This window comes from Buteo buteo, chromosome 6, assembly GCF_964188355.1.
Source record: "Buteo buteo chromosome 6, bButBut1.hap1.1, whole genome shotgun sequence".
Classification (NCBI taxonomy): domain Eukaryota; kingdom Metazoa; phylum Chordata; class Aves; order Accipitriformes; family Accipitridae; genus Buteo; species Buteo buteo.
This window is the reverse complement of record NC_134176.1, coordinates 1,601,754-1,618,851: the sequence shown is the minus strand read 5'-3', so window position 1 is coordinate 1,618,851 and position 17,098 is coordinate 1,601,754. Positions and strand designations below refer to the sequence as shown.

The following is a 17,098-nucleotide window of genomic DNA, read 5'->3' as shown; positions in this document are numbered from 1 at the left end:
GGGGCTTTGAGCAACCTGGTCTAGTGGAAGGTGTCCCTGCCCTTGGCAGGGGGGTTGGAACTGGATCATCTTTAAGGTCTCTTCCAACCCAAACCATTCTAGGATTCTATGATACAGGCAGACAGGGACACTGCCTCACACGGCTCCCCAAGCAAAGTAAAGCACAGTCAAGAGACTCCATCCCGAATCATTCCTTCTAATTAAAACTAATGGATTAATTAGACCAAATAAACCACTAACACCACTAACAACAACTAAACACCAATTGGAAACCACAATATTGCTAGGAATTTCTGGAGGAAAGGGGGGGTGTGAGGAAATCAAATTATCTTTTCTTAAAATACAGTCAAACATTCACCAAGCCACTTGGAAGTCTAAATGCACAAGAAATTAATTTCTCATATTTGGTTTAGTTTTAAGCATTTAAAATTCAAAAATTTGTCTTTTACCAATAGTTTGTTATTGTTATGTTGGTTTTAGATCTGGCCTGTATCTGACAAGTCACTTTAAAAGGACAGAGACAGAAATGTCTGTGCCAGCTTATAAAAAAAGGTGTCTAAAAAAAATATAAATTAAAAATGTCGACCATGCAAGGGATAACTCACTGCTTTTTATTTTAATGGGATACCACTGAAATAGCATTTTACCTTCCTATTAAACCCCAAACAGCTGGACATGAGGACACTGGAAATGCTGAAGATCAAGCTTAAACTATGTCTCAAATAGTGGAAATGGAGTCACTCTCTGAACACAAACATGTTTCTCTAGAAAAGAAATTAATGTTTTCATTAAAAAGTAATGCCCATGTAAGTATAGTATTTCAGCACTGGTTTATTATCTCCTATACTTGTTGCATGCTTTTTTTTAAAAAGAAATTTCCATTACATGTACTTTTATGTCTCATCCCTTGACCTAATTTATAACATGTAAGAAAATTACATTGTCACTGTTTGCTCAATGTACGCCCCTGTCTGATTTAATCAGCTTCTGCAAAACAAACCAAGGAAGACTATTATGAAAGACAGCAGGATCCAGTCACCTGGAGCTTCAAAACTAATAAGGAACAGTAAACATAACCTACTTAGAAGAGATACAGAAACAAGCACTACTCAGAGTGATTACATTTATCTTGCTTCCATACCTTTATTTTTAATTAAAAAGATAATACTTCTGGGAAGTCTTCTCAATCTTTCCAAAACATTTAAGTGTTATGTTACCCATTAAAAAACAGAACTGTAGAATTAATTTAAAGTAATTGCTTACTAGGACTTATTTAGCCTTAGTTTTCTAGCTAACTAAATTGAGTTCAAAAAGGTGACAGATTTACTACCAATACATAAAAGACAACTGGTAAAGCTATCCCATAGTGCACTAAACTTGCCATGAGCATAAAGGTTTTTGCTGAACGAGGTATCTTCTGCAGCAAATCACACTGATTTTTTTGAAGCTTTTACCTGAGGTTAGCTTAAGATCTGCCATTTGGAGCTACAAAGGACTACCATGTGTATTACAAGCAGAACTGGCAAGGCAAAGAACCGTTACTATTTCAGCTACACCTCATTAAAACCTGCTATTAACCTGTTTTCTCTTGGCACAATATAAAACAAAGGCTCTAAACAGATGACCTGGCCTAATTATTTTACTGTGGATTTGCAAGCATTCTTTACCGAAGAAAAACAAGAAATCTGCCACACATAAATAACTGTAGTGCATTTCTTTCAGAGTACAGAAGGCAGGGTTTGAGAGAAACCAGCCACTAAGTAGACTGTATCTTCACAAAACAAAAACTCTAAAGGTCCACTTCTATCCAGAGGAAAGGTGAAGTGCCAGGAAGCTCTCCACAGCACTCCCAGCCTCAACCTACAGACCTGACCAAGTTTATACAGTCACGCTGCCCTTAAATAGAGCTGCCATCTCCCTTCATCTCCTTCCCCTGCTCTCCCAACTCAGCCAGCTCCAGCATTTTCAATGCCCAACACGCCACAGACCCCTTCCAAACATGCTAGGGCAGATGCAGAATTGGTGTGCAAGAAAATGAGACTACGTTGGCTGTCGGTGAGGTAATGTCACACCTAGAGCTGTGCAGGAGTGTTAACGTGTCCCACCGACACGCTGGTCTGCCTTAACAAGGGACCACTACAGCCAGGAGCAGGGAAGTAGCACAAGCAGCTCCAGAACACAAATCCAGATTTTTGTTGTGGTCATGAACCACATGGACATCACGCTGCTCCTGCTCTCTGCTCCAGATTTTCAAAGCTTCAAGAAAGAGAGCGAAGGAAGACAAGAAAGGGAAAGAGGAGACTTATTCCAGGCTCTGGCCCCACCACCCACAGCTGGAAAGCCAGCTTAGAAGGTGTATTTATCATAAGTCTTCACAATAGAGTTGTGATCATACTGTCCTGGGGGAGAGCCAACCGATTTTGGAGGAAGGTATGAAATCAACCAAGCCCTTCTAGAGCTCTAGGGAGCAGCAGCTCCAGTGAAGGTTAGATGAAGATCTAGAGCGTTCATTGCTTTGTTTTAGGGCTGAAACTAGAAAGGTTTGGTTTTCACAAAGTGTGCTACCTTAAGAAGTGTCAGTGCAGTAACATAATGTTCCTAAAAGTAACTTCCAGGAGGACATCCCAGGAAGAAACCATGTTTAGTGTCTGCCAACTGTAACTCCAGGTTGAGTGACTGAGTCTTTAGACTCCATCAAAAAAGCAAGTAGCCAGAGCCATGAAGTCCAGTGGTGATCAGAGAACCGGACAGCTCGTGTCCATAGGATCACGTCTCACGGATGAGCTAGGGCAGCTTACGCATATCCTTTACCTGACTGTAAAGAAACTTTTCAGGCACATGGAGTACATAAAGTTTACGTACAGAGTGAGAACAGTTTATTGTAACATTTGATGAAGCCTCTCAAATCATAGTGTAGTACATCAAAGAAGGGAAGGAGGACAATTATTAACAGAAAAGAATGTGGGTTTATGACAGAGAAGGCAATTGAGAAGGGCATTTGGAGCTATGACTAGTGCTCAGTTTTAGTTATTCTCCCTGTAAACCTTCAGAGTCATGACAAACAAACTCTAAACACGAGAGAGAAAAGTGTTATTTTGTGCAAGCTTTCTACTGACATTTTCTTACCTTTCCAATACTGAAAATAAAGCAACAGGGACACAGCAGGGTACAGTGTTTTTAAGCTGATCTTATAATTCTCCAAAACCAATACTGATCAACCTAGTAATGATCTTGGTGCCTCTGAAAGTTTTGTTGTCACGTTTATATTAACTCATTCAGACACTTCACAGTCTTCCCACTCTCCAGGGATCTGTTACATATTGAACATATACCCTTCGTCCCTGGAAACTAGTATTCACCAAAAAGATAGAATAGTTTGTCCTCTTCTAGCATCTTGTTTTTTCTCCTATTACAGCATTTTTCATTTCTTAAAAGTTACAAAAAAAAAAAGAAGGCCTACAGTTTTTACTTTTCAATTAATTTCAAGGAGAACATTTTTTCTCTTTTACTTGAGAAGTCATAAGAGGGAAGTGGCTTTTCTATATAATCCGCCATTCAGTAAACGTCATCACTTTGCCACAGGACCAAAAGAAGCATCCTACTGAGGATGTTTCATATCCTCAGTTTGCAAGGCTGAACATTTGTTTTTCTTTTACATTCAGAGATACAATCTGGCAGGAAAGCACCAAGAATACAGTACTACCAAAACCCTACTATCTCAAGAGTGACTGTTCATTAGCCAACAGTCACACCCAACGTGAACAAGTTGGGGGGAAAAAAGCCAAATACAACAAAAATCAGCTTTGTTCAACTCCAGTAGCAATCAGTTACTCTATTATCTGAGCTCATAGCAGCATCTATACACAGACCATGATACATCTTCAGTACTTTATCAAATGTAGCCCTTTGTATATAATTACTAAGCACATCATAAACCAAAGACAAATAAAATACACATGCAGTAATTTGTGCAGGTGGATCTTTAAAACAGGATCTTAAGCTCCTACCAGCCTCTATCTCACAGGCAGCCAGTCAATACTCAGTGGCATTTCTCACAAACAGAGAAATTTAGCTGTGATTTTAGACAATTTTTCTGGTTGTTGTTTTTGGGGGTTTTTTTCCCCATCTCCAACAACAACGCGTAGCAATCCTTTAAACAGAGTAATTTCATTTAAGCAACCATTTATTCTCATAATTAAGTCTTGAACTAAAGAGTTGGAACTGTTTTCTGTGAGAAAGTGTCAGAATTACTTACGCAGGATAGGCAGAGGAAGAGCCTCTACACATTGCCTCAAAAAGTCGGCTCTTCTCAAGAAAAATGGTTTCCTGGAAGAAATCTCCAAGAGCCAGGATGCCCCCACTTGGTAGTAATAATCCAAGTTCCAAAATCACATGGAAAATTCCTTACCCACAAAACTGCAGTCAGTGTTTGTACTGCACTAAAATGTAGTTTAAGACACTACCTGTGATGTGGATCGTTCCATGTGCCTTACTTCAAGGTACCTACCCACAGCAGTGTAGCTGCCCCACAAAAAGTTCATCTTCCTTGCGAGGAAGATCTGATAACTGTCCCAAAATACAGTCCATTTCAGCACATTTTCAATGAAACTTGAGGTTCTGTACACTAGGTAGTTGACCATGAAATCAAATCATCAGACAACCAAACACTTCAGCAAACATCACCTCCTACTTGTCAAGGATTTGCCTTCTCAGTGAATTTCACGTCAGAGAAGAGTCTGTGATGCTGATGTCCACAACTAAGAGGCCAAACATCCTCACAGTGGAACTATCTGCTTCACTTACTGCAACAAGTGCATTCCACTTTTCTGGAGAAAAAAAAAAAAAAAAGAAGCTAAATTCACTAGGAAAGAACTGAAGAACTGTTCTCTCAGGACATTCCCACTGGCAGTTGTTCTTCCATTTGCAAATTCTCCAAGAAACAACAGTCCTTGGCTGGTCAGCTTTTACAGAAACACTTGATAGGAATAGCAGGATTTCAGTGTGTATTGTCAAGTACACAGACAGGACTTGCACATCTCTGGTTTCTAAGGCAATTAATACTTCATTGTCACACCAAGATTGGCCCCTGGGTTAGCTAACCAAAGCTGAGCCTGAGAGAAAGATACTGATCAGAAAAAAAAGGAGGGGGGCGGGCAGGGAATTAAGCATCACATCACAGAGTCAACAGTTATATCCCCAACCTTTGGTCTCTTCCTGCAAGCATCTCAACAGTGTATGGGAGAGGACTATTTTGCTATTTTTCTAAAATTCTAAAAGCCCAGAGGTTCCCCTTTCCTGCCCGTGCAAAAAGGACCACAACGCTCATTTCACATTAAAGTTAGAACGAGAGACAACTACAAGTAGAACAATATGCTACACACAGACCCCTGACTCAAATTCAGATCCTGCTTTAATTGTCATAGCCAACCCCATAACAGGTCTGCTCATCTACCTTTCTCATAAAGGCTTGCCTCAGCAATGGCAAAATTGTGCAGCTGTCAACTTCCAAAGCTGGACTTTAAATAACAAAATGAGCCATGGGTTTTGCACTCCTAATTGGAGCCACTTTGGAATGACCTTGCAGACACCCCTGAATAAAATGAAAGATCTGCCTTTCAAGCGCAGTTTGAAAATATTAAAAGAGAGTCGCAATAAAGAAGGACTAACAGGAGATGAAGAGCAGTGGGGAAAAAAGATGATGAAGACAATAGCTAGGAAAGAGAGCCCGAGTTAACAGCAAGAAGACATACGAAACACAAACTTCTTTAAAACCTATACTGCTTGCATCCTACAGCGCCGGGTGAAGCTACAGCGCATCAGGACTGCTAGCAAAGTGCCGCCGGCTCTGCGCAGGGACCCTCGCCGGAGCTCCGCCAGCCCGAACCGCCCGCCCCCGGCACTGCCCCGGCGGCGGGCGGGCGGGCGGGCAGAGGCGGGGGCCGCCCCCGCCTGTACCGGCGCTCGCCCCCCCGCCCTCAAATCCCTGGGCAGGGCGAGCCCTTCATAAAGCGGCGCGGCGGCGGCAGCGCACCCAGCCCGCTCCCCGGCTCGGCTCGGCACGATGGAGACGGGCGGGTGCCGCATGAGCGGCGCGGAGCCGGGCGCCCCGGCGATGATCACGCTGGAGGACCTGGACGGGATGGCGGAGGACAGCCCCGACTCGGCGTACCACAGCAACGGCAGCAGCCTGGAGGAAGAGGCCGAGCGCATGGAGGACGAGGAGCAGGAGCGGCTGCTGAGCTACTGGCAGAGCGTGGGCAGGGGGCACCAGGTGGACGTGCCCCGGGGTAAGAGCCGGCCGGGCACCCGCAAGCGGGCAGCGCTCGGGCCGGGCTAAGCCGCTTACGCCCACAGCGGCCCGCTGGGCTTTAGGGGGATTAGGGAGGCGGCATCGCTGAGCTTACCGGCCGGTACCGTCACCTTCCCGGCTACTCCTGACCTTCAGCTGCAGGGCGTCCCTCTCGGCAGCTCCGTGCGAGCTGCTCCGTGCCGGTGACGAGTTCCCCGGGGAGCCCCGCACGCGTTTCACGGGGGGGTGCAGGGCCCCGACACCTGCGGAGAGAGCCCGGGGGAGCCTGTCCTGGGGGCTGGCACCCAGCTGTCCACCCTGGAGAGGGCGCGGGGCAGGGCCGGGAGGAGCACGGTCCCCTTCCCCTCCCCACGGCAGCGGCAGGGTCACGCCGGCCAGCGGCGGGGAGGCCGGGTTAGGGACGCCTGGTGCGAGCAGCTGCGGCACGGCTGGCTCCGGGGCAGGGCTAGGGCTGGGGAGGTGCGCGGTACTGCAACACACGGCCATGCCACTCGTGCGCGCTTCCCGCAGACGGAAAGTCTGCGCGGAAGCTTTGCACGGGGCGATTCGACAGATTTTTCTAACCTAGAGAAGCAGTTGTAGTCGTAGCGGATTGACCTATTTGCGCTAAGGAGCACTGATGCGAGTTTTCAGTCTCAAATTGACTACCTGCAAAAGCATTCTTCTTAAGAGTATCTCCTGTACCTATCCAAAAGGTTAGTTCTTTAAAGAAAGGTGGTTGAATTGAAAGATGGCACAGAGTAAACAAGTAAAAAGGATCAACTTTGCTTTTTGACAATAAGCCTCCCAGGCTTATCTTATTAAGAAATTGTTTCTTTTCAGTTTTGAGAAAGACTGAACCATCTGAAAGACTGTAACAAGTCAGGTAACTCACAACAAGCAGCAGAGAGTAACTGCAAACTTAGCTCAGAGAATTAGAGAGATCATTAGCATCTCTGCAGTTCAGATAAATCACCTTCTAAGAGGACAGGAAGCAGCAAAACCTTGAACAAGACTGCACTAGTCACTACCAAAATGAAATGACTGTTCTTTAAAAACTTTTTCTATATTCCAACACAGCAAAGAGGGTACAACTGCCTTTTCAAGTCACATGTAGAAGTCTCATCTTATCTTTCTAATGTTTTAACAATGAAAATTAACACCCCATCAGGTACTAAAAGAAGGGCATGGTCAAACTGAACAGAGTTCTCTGGCTTGCCTTGTCCTCACTGCCCCCTTATTGGGGGGGTCTTTGGATGCCAGCAGTGCCAACCCATAGTTCCAAGACACATGTCAGCAGCCATGGGTTTGCATCTGTAATCAGGACATCAAATCTGAAGGCTTCTGATTTTACAGGGGCACAGAGGCAGGGGGAGAGGTTTTAAGGCATGCACGATTGAGCCGTGAACACATGGATGCCAAGTTGCTCCTTAAGACTAGCTTTGTGTAGCAGAAAACAAGATTTCTTCCCACACAATTATCTGGTATTCTGATACATAGTGAAACAAGGCATTGAAATTCCAAAGATTTATGAGGCAGGATGTCAAATCCAGGAAATATGTCAAAACTAGTATTTTACCACATTTTAGTTACTATATTATAAAAGGTTTACTTTGTAGCACTAAGCAAACATTACAAAAATCTAAACAGAAGATTTTTCTTCAGATATTGTCCAGGGCTGTATGTCAGGAGGGGACTGCATCTCAGCTAGAACAGCCTAAGAGAGTGCCAGATGAGTTTACATGGTCCATTCAAAGTTCAAGTTAACTGTTAATATCCATGTTTGGTATCCAGTCAGCTAAAAGTGTACTTGAGCCCCAGGGAACACAGAGGCAACAGAGATGACTTTCTGGGAGGAGAAATCCTCCCTGTCAATAGGGAGCAGACTACCTCTCTCGACTAGTGTGCCCCAGCCAAGCAGCTGCTGTCACTGAAGCCACAACGCATGAAAATAGAAGAACTTTACTTGGCGGACTATTGACTGCCAGCCTGGTAACTGTGCAGGCGGAGAGCACTTGAGACCTTAACAACAGAATGTTTATTTCCTGTAGTCTAGTGGTAAAGTCTGCAAAATAAGAATATTACCACCCCTCTCATCAATAGCTCTGGACTGCCACAAGCTTTGACACCTGTTTTGTTCCACGGTGACAATATACCTTTCAAAAAGATGACTTGCTTTGTAGCTTCTGTTAGCACCTTTTAAGGTAACAGGAACACTGTAAGCATTCTAAAAAGCCTAAGATTTTGTGAGATGTGAACAGATATTGCAATTTACCACTATTAACAAGATCTTAATCCTATAGACTGACTGGCCTGTGCCAAACCTTGCAACAAAAAGGTAAAAGAAAACAGAAGGTGCAGAAAGGTATAATCTAACTTTCTTGGCTTGAAAACTCTATTTTATCTACTCCCAGTAGAAGCAAAAAACATGCTACAGCAGTTAATTTTAAATTTCTCAATTCTGATTTCAGTGTAAGAACATTCATTAATAAGAAAGCTCAGGAAAATTGCTACCCATCAAAACCATCTACTTGCTAAAGCATAAAGTTGGCTAAAGATACTCAGTGTACCAAGAAGCATGCTCTGAGGTCAAGTACCCAGGCTCCAGATCAAACTTTAGATCTGAATTGCAGGTGGTTTTCCATCAATTCCAATGCACCTCCCCTGCTGAGGTTACCTCACGTAAGTGGCAGCAAGGCTCTGCTGGTACAGAGGCTGCTGGACAGCCAAAACATCTGTCGGTTGAAGGAAGCATGTGGGGAAGGACTACAGAGTCTCCACCGCTGGGTCATCCCAGTGGTGCAGCCTCACGCTGAAGCCCACCCCAGCCCAGCACTGAGCCTGCTTCTTAAGATGGTGCTCATAGACACCTTCCAGAGCTGTTTCTCCAAGGTGCACGTCTAGTGGTTCTTTTCAGCATGAAGATTTTGGTTTCCAGCATTGCAAAGCCTGTCTCCTCTAGAATGACAGAATTTTGTGTGCATATACATCATTTAAGGGCGCAGCTGACAAGTACATCCCACTTCAGCGGCACTCCCAGCAGGTCCAATCAGACACAAATTAAGACATGCAACAATTTAAATACTGTTCAATCTTGCTGCGATGAACAAGTCTTGTCAAATGTGCCTTATCTATATAAATCCCTTTGTAAAGATTTGCCTTTCACAATACCTACCTATAGTAGCAACTGTAATCACAATTTTGAAATTGAATTAAACCAAGCCTTTACCTAGCTACGCTGCTACAAGTCATCGTGCCTTGTTTTGTCACACCAGTATTCAAGTTTGCAAGCTTGGACTGACAGATGACATGTAAACCAAGCAACTCACTTGCTTTTGGGCAGTATAATCTAAAGTATTTTACAGGTTAAAATATTTATAATCCAAATGTTATACCATCCTGCCTGACAGGTGTGGATTCACAAACTGAAGAATAAAACTCCCCAAAGGACTTTAATTAGCTGTAATCCCTATCCTGTGCATTAATATGGAAGAAAAAAAAGATAAAATATAAACCCCTCCACACTTATCAATAAAGGAATCTAAAAATAGAGTTAACATTTCTAGAGTCCTAAAATGTTTCCTAATTCTTGACTACTCTGTGGAAAGTCTAATGTACTTTTATTTTTCTCTCAACCTCCAAAGAGATCAATTTCACGTCAGTTATTAATTAAATGTTTCCCAATCACATTTAAAAAAAAGAAGTTTAAAATTAACTAAAGTGTAGCTTTCTCCCCCTTATTAAAACCATCTTTACTATTCCAAATAGTCTTAAAGCTAAAACCCCTGCACTGGATGCCAGGAGATGTAGGTTTGATTCCCAGCTCAGCTACAGATTTACAGAGTGACCTCGGCCAAGTTAATTCTCCTGCATCTTAATTCTCCTCTTCTCTGCAACATGGATAATACTCTTTTCCCCTATCATCCTGCCTTTTCCACTTAAGATGCTGAGGCACTTAAAACACCTAAGAGAAGGGCTCTTATTTCAGTTGAAACTTTAGTCCTTTTCATGCATGTCTGATATATACCATGAGGTAGTATGGCAGAAATTCACATCCAGACTTTCAAACGCTGTACATAAAAATTAAGTTTCTAATCCTCTATTAAAGTACACAAATGTCTGCGTTACTTCACCTTTGAAAAGCAAGGGACTAACTCTTTTGGAAGAGAGGCTTTCCGTTCCTAAGACTAACCTTATATCCAGAGTTTCCAAGCCTGTCTGTTAGGTATCAACTTCTAAGCAGAATTTATTTGCGAACTGCAGCTAGAACTGATGTCAAGATAACCATAGTTGCAAATACACCTAATCTAACCACATTTAAATGACAAAAATTGTAGGAGAACAGAAGTACTAGAATATGCTAGTATTATATACGCAAGTGTAATATATTTTCTCCTTCTATCCATTTGAGCTTGGCTGGAAAGTGTACCATTAATACAGACTGGATGATTGGTAGTGTCACTACATCTAGAAATAGAGAACAGGTTCGTTATTTAATTTCTTACAAAATGTGAGAATGATTAAAAAAGTCACAGCACATTTCAGTTCCATCTCAGTATTGGCAAGCGAGCATGCAGGTGCTTACAGTTCTTCAACAACAGTCAACTGTTAACACTCTCCTTCACATAATGAGCCATCAAAATGTGAGCTGAGATCAAAAGTGATGACACATTAGACTGTACTCCAAGCCCTTCTTGTTCCAAAGGGCAAGATGACAGTCAACGGCAAACATAAGAAGCATGCAAAACAGAGGGTGTCCCTGTTAGTCAACTTAAGTTAGTACATTCCATTTAATCTTTACTAGTGCTTTATGGTAACTATGACTATTTGAGAACATTAAACCACTGTATTTCTTTCTGCTGGGTGTAATGGAACCTGACAAACAGAACACAAGTTACAAAGCTTGCTTTGCTCTACTCACATCTTTATGTAAGTTATGTTTGAACTTTGCTAGAATGTTAATATTCACTCTAAGTCACTTCTGCCCCTTCCAAACTGAAATAAAAACTTTCAGACAGCACATACCTATGAAACTACTTTGCAACAAAAAGAGATTTGTGTCAGTTGACACAAATCTGTGTTCCAATTTCTTTGTTAAATAATCACATCTTCTTAAGACACATTTCTTCAGTGAAGTATACATTAAGGAATTTTAAGTTTCCTCATCTTCTATTTCTTTAGCTTAACAGGACACTTTTCTCCTCCCTCATCTATAGTTTCAGCACTTTTCTTTTAAAGAAAGTATAAACATCTATTTACACTAAGTAGGTATAATATGTAGAATTAACCAATACAGATCTATGAAATAATTGAGGTTGTAAGGAGCCCCTGGAGATCTGTAGTCTAACCCCTCATTAAAAGCAGGGCTAATTGCTGAGTTAAGTTCCTAACTTTCGGGTTTCAGGTTGCTCAGGGCCTCATCCAGCTGACTTTTAAATTTTTGGAAGGACAGAGGCTCCATAACATCTCTGGGCCTCTGACCCAGCGGTTGATCACTCACACTGTGATTTTTGGGTTTTGGTAGTGTTTTTTCTATACCTAATCAGAATTTTCTGTATGGCAATTGTATGTCTGCTGCCTCTCACCCTATCACTGTATACCTCTAAACAGAGTCTCAGTCTTCTCTATATCCTTCCACTACGTGGTGGAGACTGCACTTTGATCCCCCCTCCAGACCCCACCTTCACTTTCTCCCCTCCAGCCTGAGCACATCGGGTTCTCCCAGCCCCTTCTATGCTCCATCCTGCCCTAACCAGCTGGGCAGCCCTCCACCAAAGTATTTTGAGTTCATCAATGCCATTGCTGTACCATAAAGTGAAATACAGCTTCATGAGCACCAAACAGAACAGCCACCACCCTTGACCAGCTGGCTGCAGTCTTGCTGATACAGCCCAGTGTGTGTCCTGTTCTGTGCAGTCTTCTGAAGCTACAAACAAAAGTTCATGTTCTCTTCTACTTCTTAATTAAAATATTTGTTTGCCTTTTATTTTGAAATCCTCTCCTGGCAACACCAGCACAGAGCCAGGAGACTGGTCTCCCCCAAAAGCTTTCCCTAGACACCTGTGCAATTGCAGTATACGAGGAGTGGGAAAGCGAAATCTGTTCCCAACAGTACAGAGACAGAAGCCTGTTAACCTCTATTAATACTGAAGAACAAACTAAACTTACAAAACTTAAACTTTGTTACAAAACCAAGGTCCCCAGACTCCTTCCTACATCTAAAGTTGTAAATGTGTTATTTTGTTACAGAGATGGCAGAGCCAATTCAGCAGCTGACTAGAAATAACAATCCCCAGGAGAGACAGACCATCCCATTTACTCTGATCCAGCGCAAAGAAAAGGTACCGTTTCCCTTCCCAGTTGAGGTTTTAACAGTGTTTTCAGTATTCATACCTAGCTTCCAAAAATATGTTTCTTTATAAAATTATTGTAACTATTCAGGATTTTTAATATCATAAGTGCAAAGCATTATAACTGGATAACTACATTTCATTTTTAACACCTCACCACTCTTACATGTGTGAATTTTTCTTTTTTGTAAGGTAGAAACTAGCAGAAATGTCAGAAGATGGCAAGGAATTAAAGTCTTTGTGACACTTTATAATTAATTTAACAAAACCCCTCTTATTTTGACATTTGAAATAAAAATGCCTATTCATTTAAATGAATGCACTTGCTTCTTTGCACAATCATGTTAACAAAACCTTAGCAAAGAATACTTGAAAGAGATTAATATCTGACTTTAAAACCAAACATGTGCTTCTGTATCATGGATCATTATTAAACAAAGCAGCAATTTACAAATCCATCTTATCAAAGCCATCTTATCCTCTAATGAAAAATTGAAACTGATGTCTAGCAAATTGTTTACAGTTCAGGAAATGTGCAAACAAGTGTCTAACCTTAGATACATGACAAGTCAAGAAAATCTTTACTAACTATGTATAAAGAATTCTTGTCACATTTCTTTTAAGTAGATCTATATAATTCAAATTTATAAATGTCACAATTTGATTGAGTGTATTTCACCTAAACAGTTTGGGACTCCTGACTATTTATGCTGTAATTAAATGCTTGAAAGCAATTTCTTAGTACTACTGTAATAGCTGCAGATAAAAAATAAGGTTATTCAGTGTTAATTCCAACTAAATGCTTAATACTGCAAGCCCAAAAGATGGCAGTTTCTTATTTTAAAGGAGAGCTACCTAGAAGTCTGCTGAAATAAGTTTTGGCCCCAGATCAGCAGCATATCCTTTCTTAATTCATACGAGGAAGGATTGAAATTCACATGTTCCTTTCAAGATCATTTTACTGACAGTTGAAAAAAGATGCAATTATTCTTGTACTCATGTAAGATGCACACACTGCATTGGTTTTGGATATCTACTTATTATATACCAGCTTGGACCTTGAAATGAAGCACATGTGAACTAAGTATTAAACAGAACGCACTTAAGGTATAGCTGACACTGAGACTTAAAATCTGATTTCTCTATGCTGCAAGTAAAGCACTGGAATATTGTTTGACTTTTATTTGTTTGCATGGGTTTTTTAGGTGATTAACTTAAAATACAAATTATTATCTTACTGCATTTGCAGCTTGGAGATCTGCTTTACGAAAAACGTCAGTATGGAAAAGCCAAGTGGGCTTGTATAAAAATGAAAGAAAAACAGTATGAACAGAGCATATGCCTTGGATTCATGAAGCTTATGAGGTACATTTGTGAGCAGAATTCCTCAGGTAATTAGTACCCCAATTCTATGTTAAAGTTAAAACATTTTATTTATGCACTAGCTCCTCCTAATTGGGAAGATACTTTCATGAGCTTCTTCCAAATACACCACCCTGTCTAGAGGGATGTTTTCCTGTAATACAGCCTTTCCCGCAGAGTCTAAACCAAAGTGCTGCTCCCTCTGCATACGTGCTAGAAGAGAACATCTGTGGGAAACCACCACTGTTTCTAGGGGCACTGTGACCACCACAACTGCCTGAGAATTGATACTTGCTATTTCTGTAGGCTGTCAGCTATACATTAGGCTTTTGCTACAGAATTTTAGTGGTTTAGTTTTCACAGCAGTACTGAAATCACATAGTCTAAGAACCTACTCAGAGTGTAATGCCAAAAGAGACCATAATGTTTTGCCTCCATTTTAGTTTATGATACTTAACTTGTGTATGTCTGAGTGGACACCAAAAATTTGTGGTTGAAGCATATTTTCCAGAAAGATAATCTAGTTTTAACACAAGTACTTTAATGGCAAGTCCACCATGTCTCTGATAACTTGTGCCTGCATGAAAAATGTGCACCTATTTTCCAGTCTGATTTAATCTGGTTTTAACTTCAGCCATCAGTTCTCATTTTTTTCCTTCTCCAGTTGATTAAAAAGTTTTGCAATGCCCAGTGTTTTGTTCCATAATAGTACATGTGTTGCAATCAAGTCAACCCTTAATTTTCTTTCCAAGAAACTGAAAGCATTGATCATGAAAGCTTTTCCTTAATCAGGTATTTTCCCCACTCTCTCCATTCTTTTAACCCTTTAACATGGTTTAAAAGTAATTTTGGCTCCAGAACAGTACAGTTTTGTTTTCAAACTGTGTACAGAAGCAATGTTCGCACTCCTAGTCATCACTACTACCTGCACAGTCAAAAATCACAACCTTTTCCTATAGCACTGCAAAAAACATAGCAACATGTTTGGTAACAGCAAATCCTAAATGAATTCACAATGCAGCCCCCTTGTCTTGCATACATTGTTTGTTCCTAAATATTTAAAACATGATACAAGGTCAGTTTACAAGATAAACACAACCCTCTGAAGAGGAGGAAAGAAGTTAAGTCAAACTCCTTGCCCTACACAAAGATAGGAGAGCTCACCAAATACCACATTTTAGACACACATGCACACATATTTGCATGTGTAGATTCTAGAGATATATACACACACACAAACTACAAAGCATAATAAAATGCTACTTCCACTTGGAATACACAAACCCATTTCCTAAAACATCCTACTGAATACCTTTTCATAATGAAACTGCTCTGTGATACTCACTTTGTATTATTCAGTGTGAGTTCAGAAGTCAAGCACCATATGTAGACTTCCATTTGTATTTTCTAAAAGTCATGTATGTCTCGTCAGGACTGTACTTGGGGATAACAATACCCATTGTGACCATAGTCCATACAAACGAATCTCAGTCGGAGATGACACCGTCAGTGACAGTAGCATACTACCTGCCTGAAGTGCTGCAGGACGAGCCACCTCATCCTTTTGATTCTGACATAATAATTGAAGAATGGCCTTCTACTATTGTTTATAGTAGGTAAGAAACATTTTTATTTTGTTCTAGTAAAAACGGTAAAAAGATGCAATTTGCAATTTGGGCATGTTACGTCTTTTAAATCAAGTTCTAAAAGCTAACAAACAGTAAAACTTGATTTTCAGTAATTGTTAAAAGCTGCCTGCTTTATCAAACTGGGATATTCAGGAAATAACGGTTACCAACTTAGTTGGTAAAATGATGCATCTGTAAACGTGAGATATAACAGCATCTCAGAACACAGACTATTCTGTGTAGCTGGGGAAAAAAGTCTGACATATCAGTGAAAATGTTAAGAAAAAATCTGTTTGAGATCAGTCACAGTCAGGTAGTATCATTTGTGAAACTTGACTAAATAACTTAGAAGGAGGCATTTTTTAGGCTCTGGAAAAACTGTGGAATTTAAAAAGAACTTGATATGAAGTTGATTGTTACAGGAGCTTCAGAGGAATCACCAATGAAGACTCTATAATGAGAGAAATAAACCTGTTGGCGGAAATTCTGGAGAGTCCCGAGTTATGTTTGCAGGACACGTTCATCATTGCAGGATACACGAATCCAGCTGCTGCCAATCGACACAATGAGATATGGTTCCTTCAAAGACCATAGCCTCTCATTTCTGATGCTTGTCAGTCACAAGAATCAGTTCTGATTTACTGGCAGAATCTTACAGGTGAATCACATGAGACTAGATATCAAACCCTCAAAGATTTTAGAAATGTGGCTTTTAGTCAGTTTAGCAAGGCAATCACTCCAACTTAATAATCAAAGGTAACACCTGAAACATACACCTATGTCAACTTTCCTATGTCAACTTTCACAGTTTTTACACAATTTTATGGAGATTTTTAGCACTTTAAAGGTTAGTTCACCTTATCTTTTTTTACAAGATAAGGGAGACAGAGACCTCTCTCCTCATCCACTTATTAGCACCTCTAGATTGCTTGTGGCTTGGGACGGTCCTAGGGGAGATCCTGGAGCCCATGGCCTAGCCTCCTCTGGGTACCTAGTGCTGCACCAGGACACAAAGTCCCTCTTGGGGCTTTCAGTGGGACACACATTAAAAGCACCTCACGCATGCAGGCTATGCTTCAGAAAAAGAATGCTTGGGCCTTAATTTCTGAAGAAAACTACCAGATGTAGACCACTGAGATTAAACCAATGAGTAAGAGTAGGCCAACACTGACTACTTTTAATGTCATTATCTATGGCGCAAAGATTCTTAATGCTTACCTCAAAAAGCGTTCAACCAAAGTACTTTTAACCTTGAGAAGAGACCAAGGTGGCAGAACAGTCCTAATGGTGATTAAAGTTTTGATAGCAAAAGTTACAGGTTACCTTAATCACACACTCATAGTATTCCCATGACTATATTTGGCATTCCTAAATAGAAAGTGGTTATTCTTAACTCTTCAGTTTTCTGAACACTTTCTTCTTACAACTTTGCTGAATGTTAAAACACCGCAGCTGAAGTAATTTGTTCG

The 17,098-nt window shown here is 41.1% G+C and overlaps 2 protein-coding genes across 4 annotated transcripts in view; one reads left to right on the top strand and one right to left on the bottom strand.

The window, feature by feature from the left end:
• Window positions 1-17,098, bottom strand: part of FANCM (FA complementation group M) — a 79,082-nt gene that overhangs the window by 52,231 nt on the left and 9,753 nt on the right. Inside the window, exon 1 of one of the 3 annotated variants that reach the window (XM_075029411.1) lies at window positions 4,684-4,805. The exons of the other annotated variants lie outside the window; for them this stretch is intronic. The gene's annotated coding sequence lies outside the window, so the exon portion shown is untranslated. Of the gene's footprint in view, window positions 1-4,683; window positions 4,806-17,098 lie in introns of those variants that run through there. 3 annotated transcript variants of the gene reach the window in all.
• LOC142032377 (heme-binding protein 2-like) lies at window positions 6,049-16,223 on the top strand. Its single transcript, XM_075031016.1, has 5 exons — window positions 6,049-6,287; window positions 12,539-12,630; window positions 13,889-14,030; window positions 15,434-15,617; window positions 16,052-16,223. Exons 1-5 carry the CDS (start codon window positions 6,062-6,064, stop codon window positions 16,221-16,223), a joined length of 816 nt encoding a protein of 271 aa, XP_074887117.1. The 5' UTR covers window positions 6,049-6,061.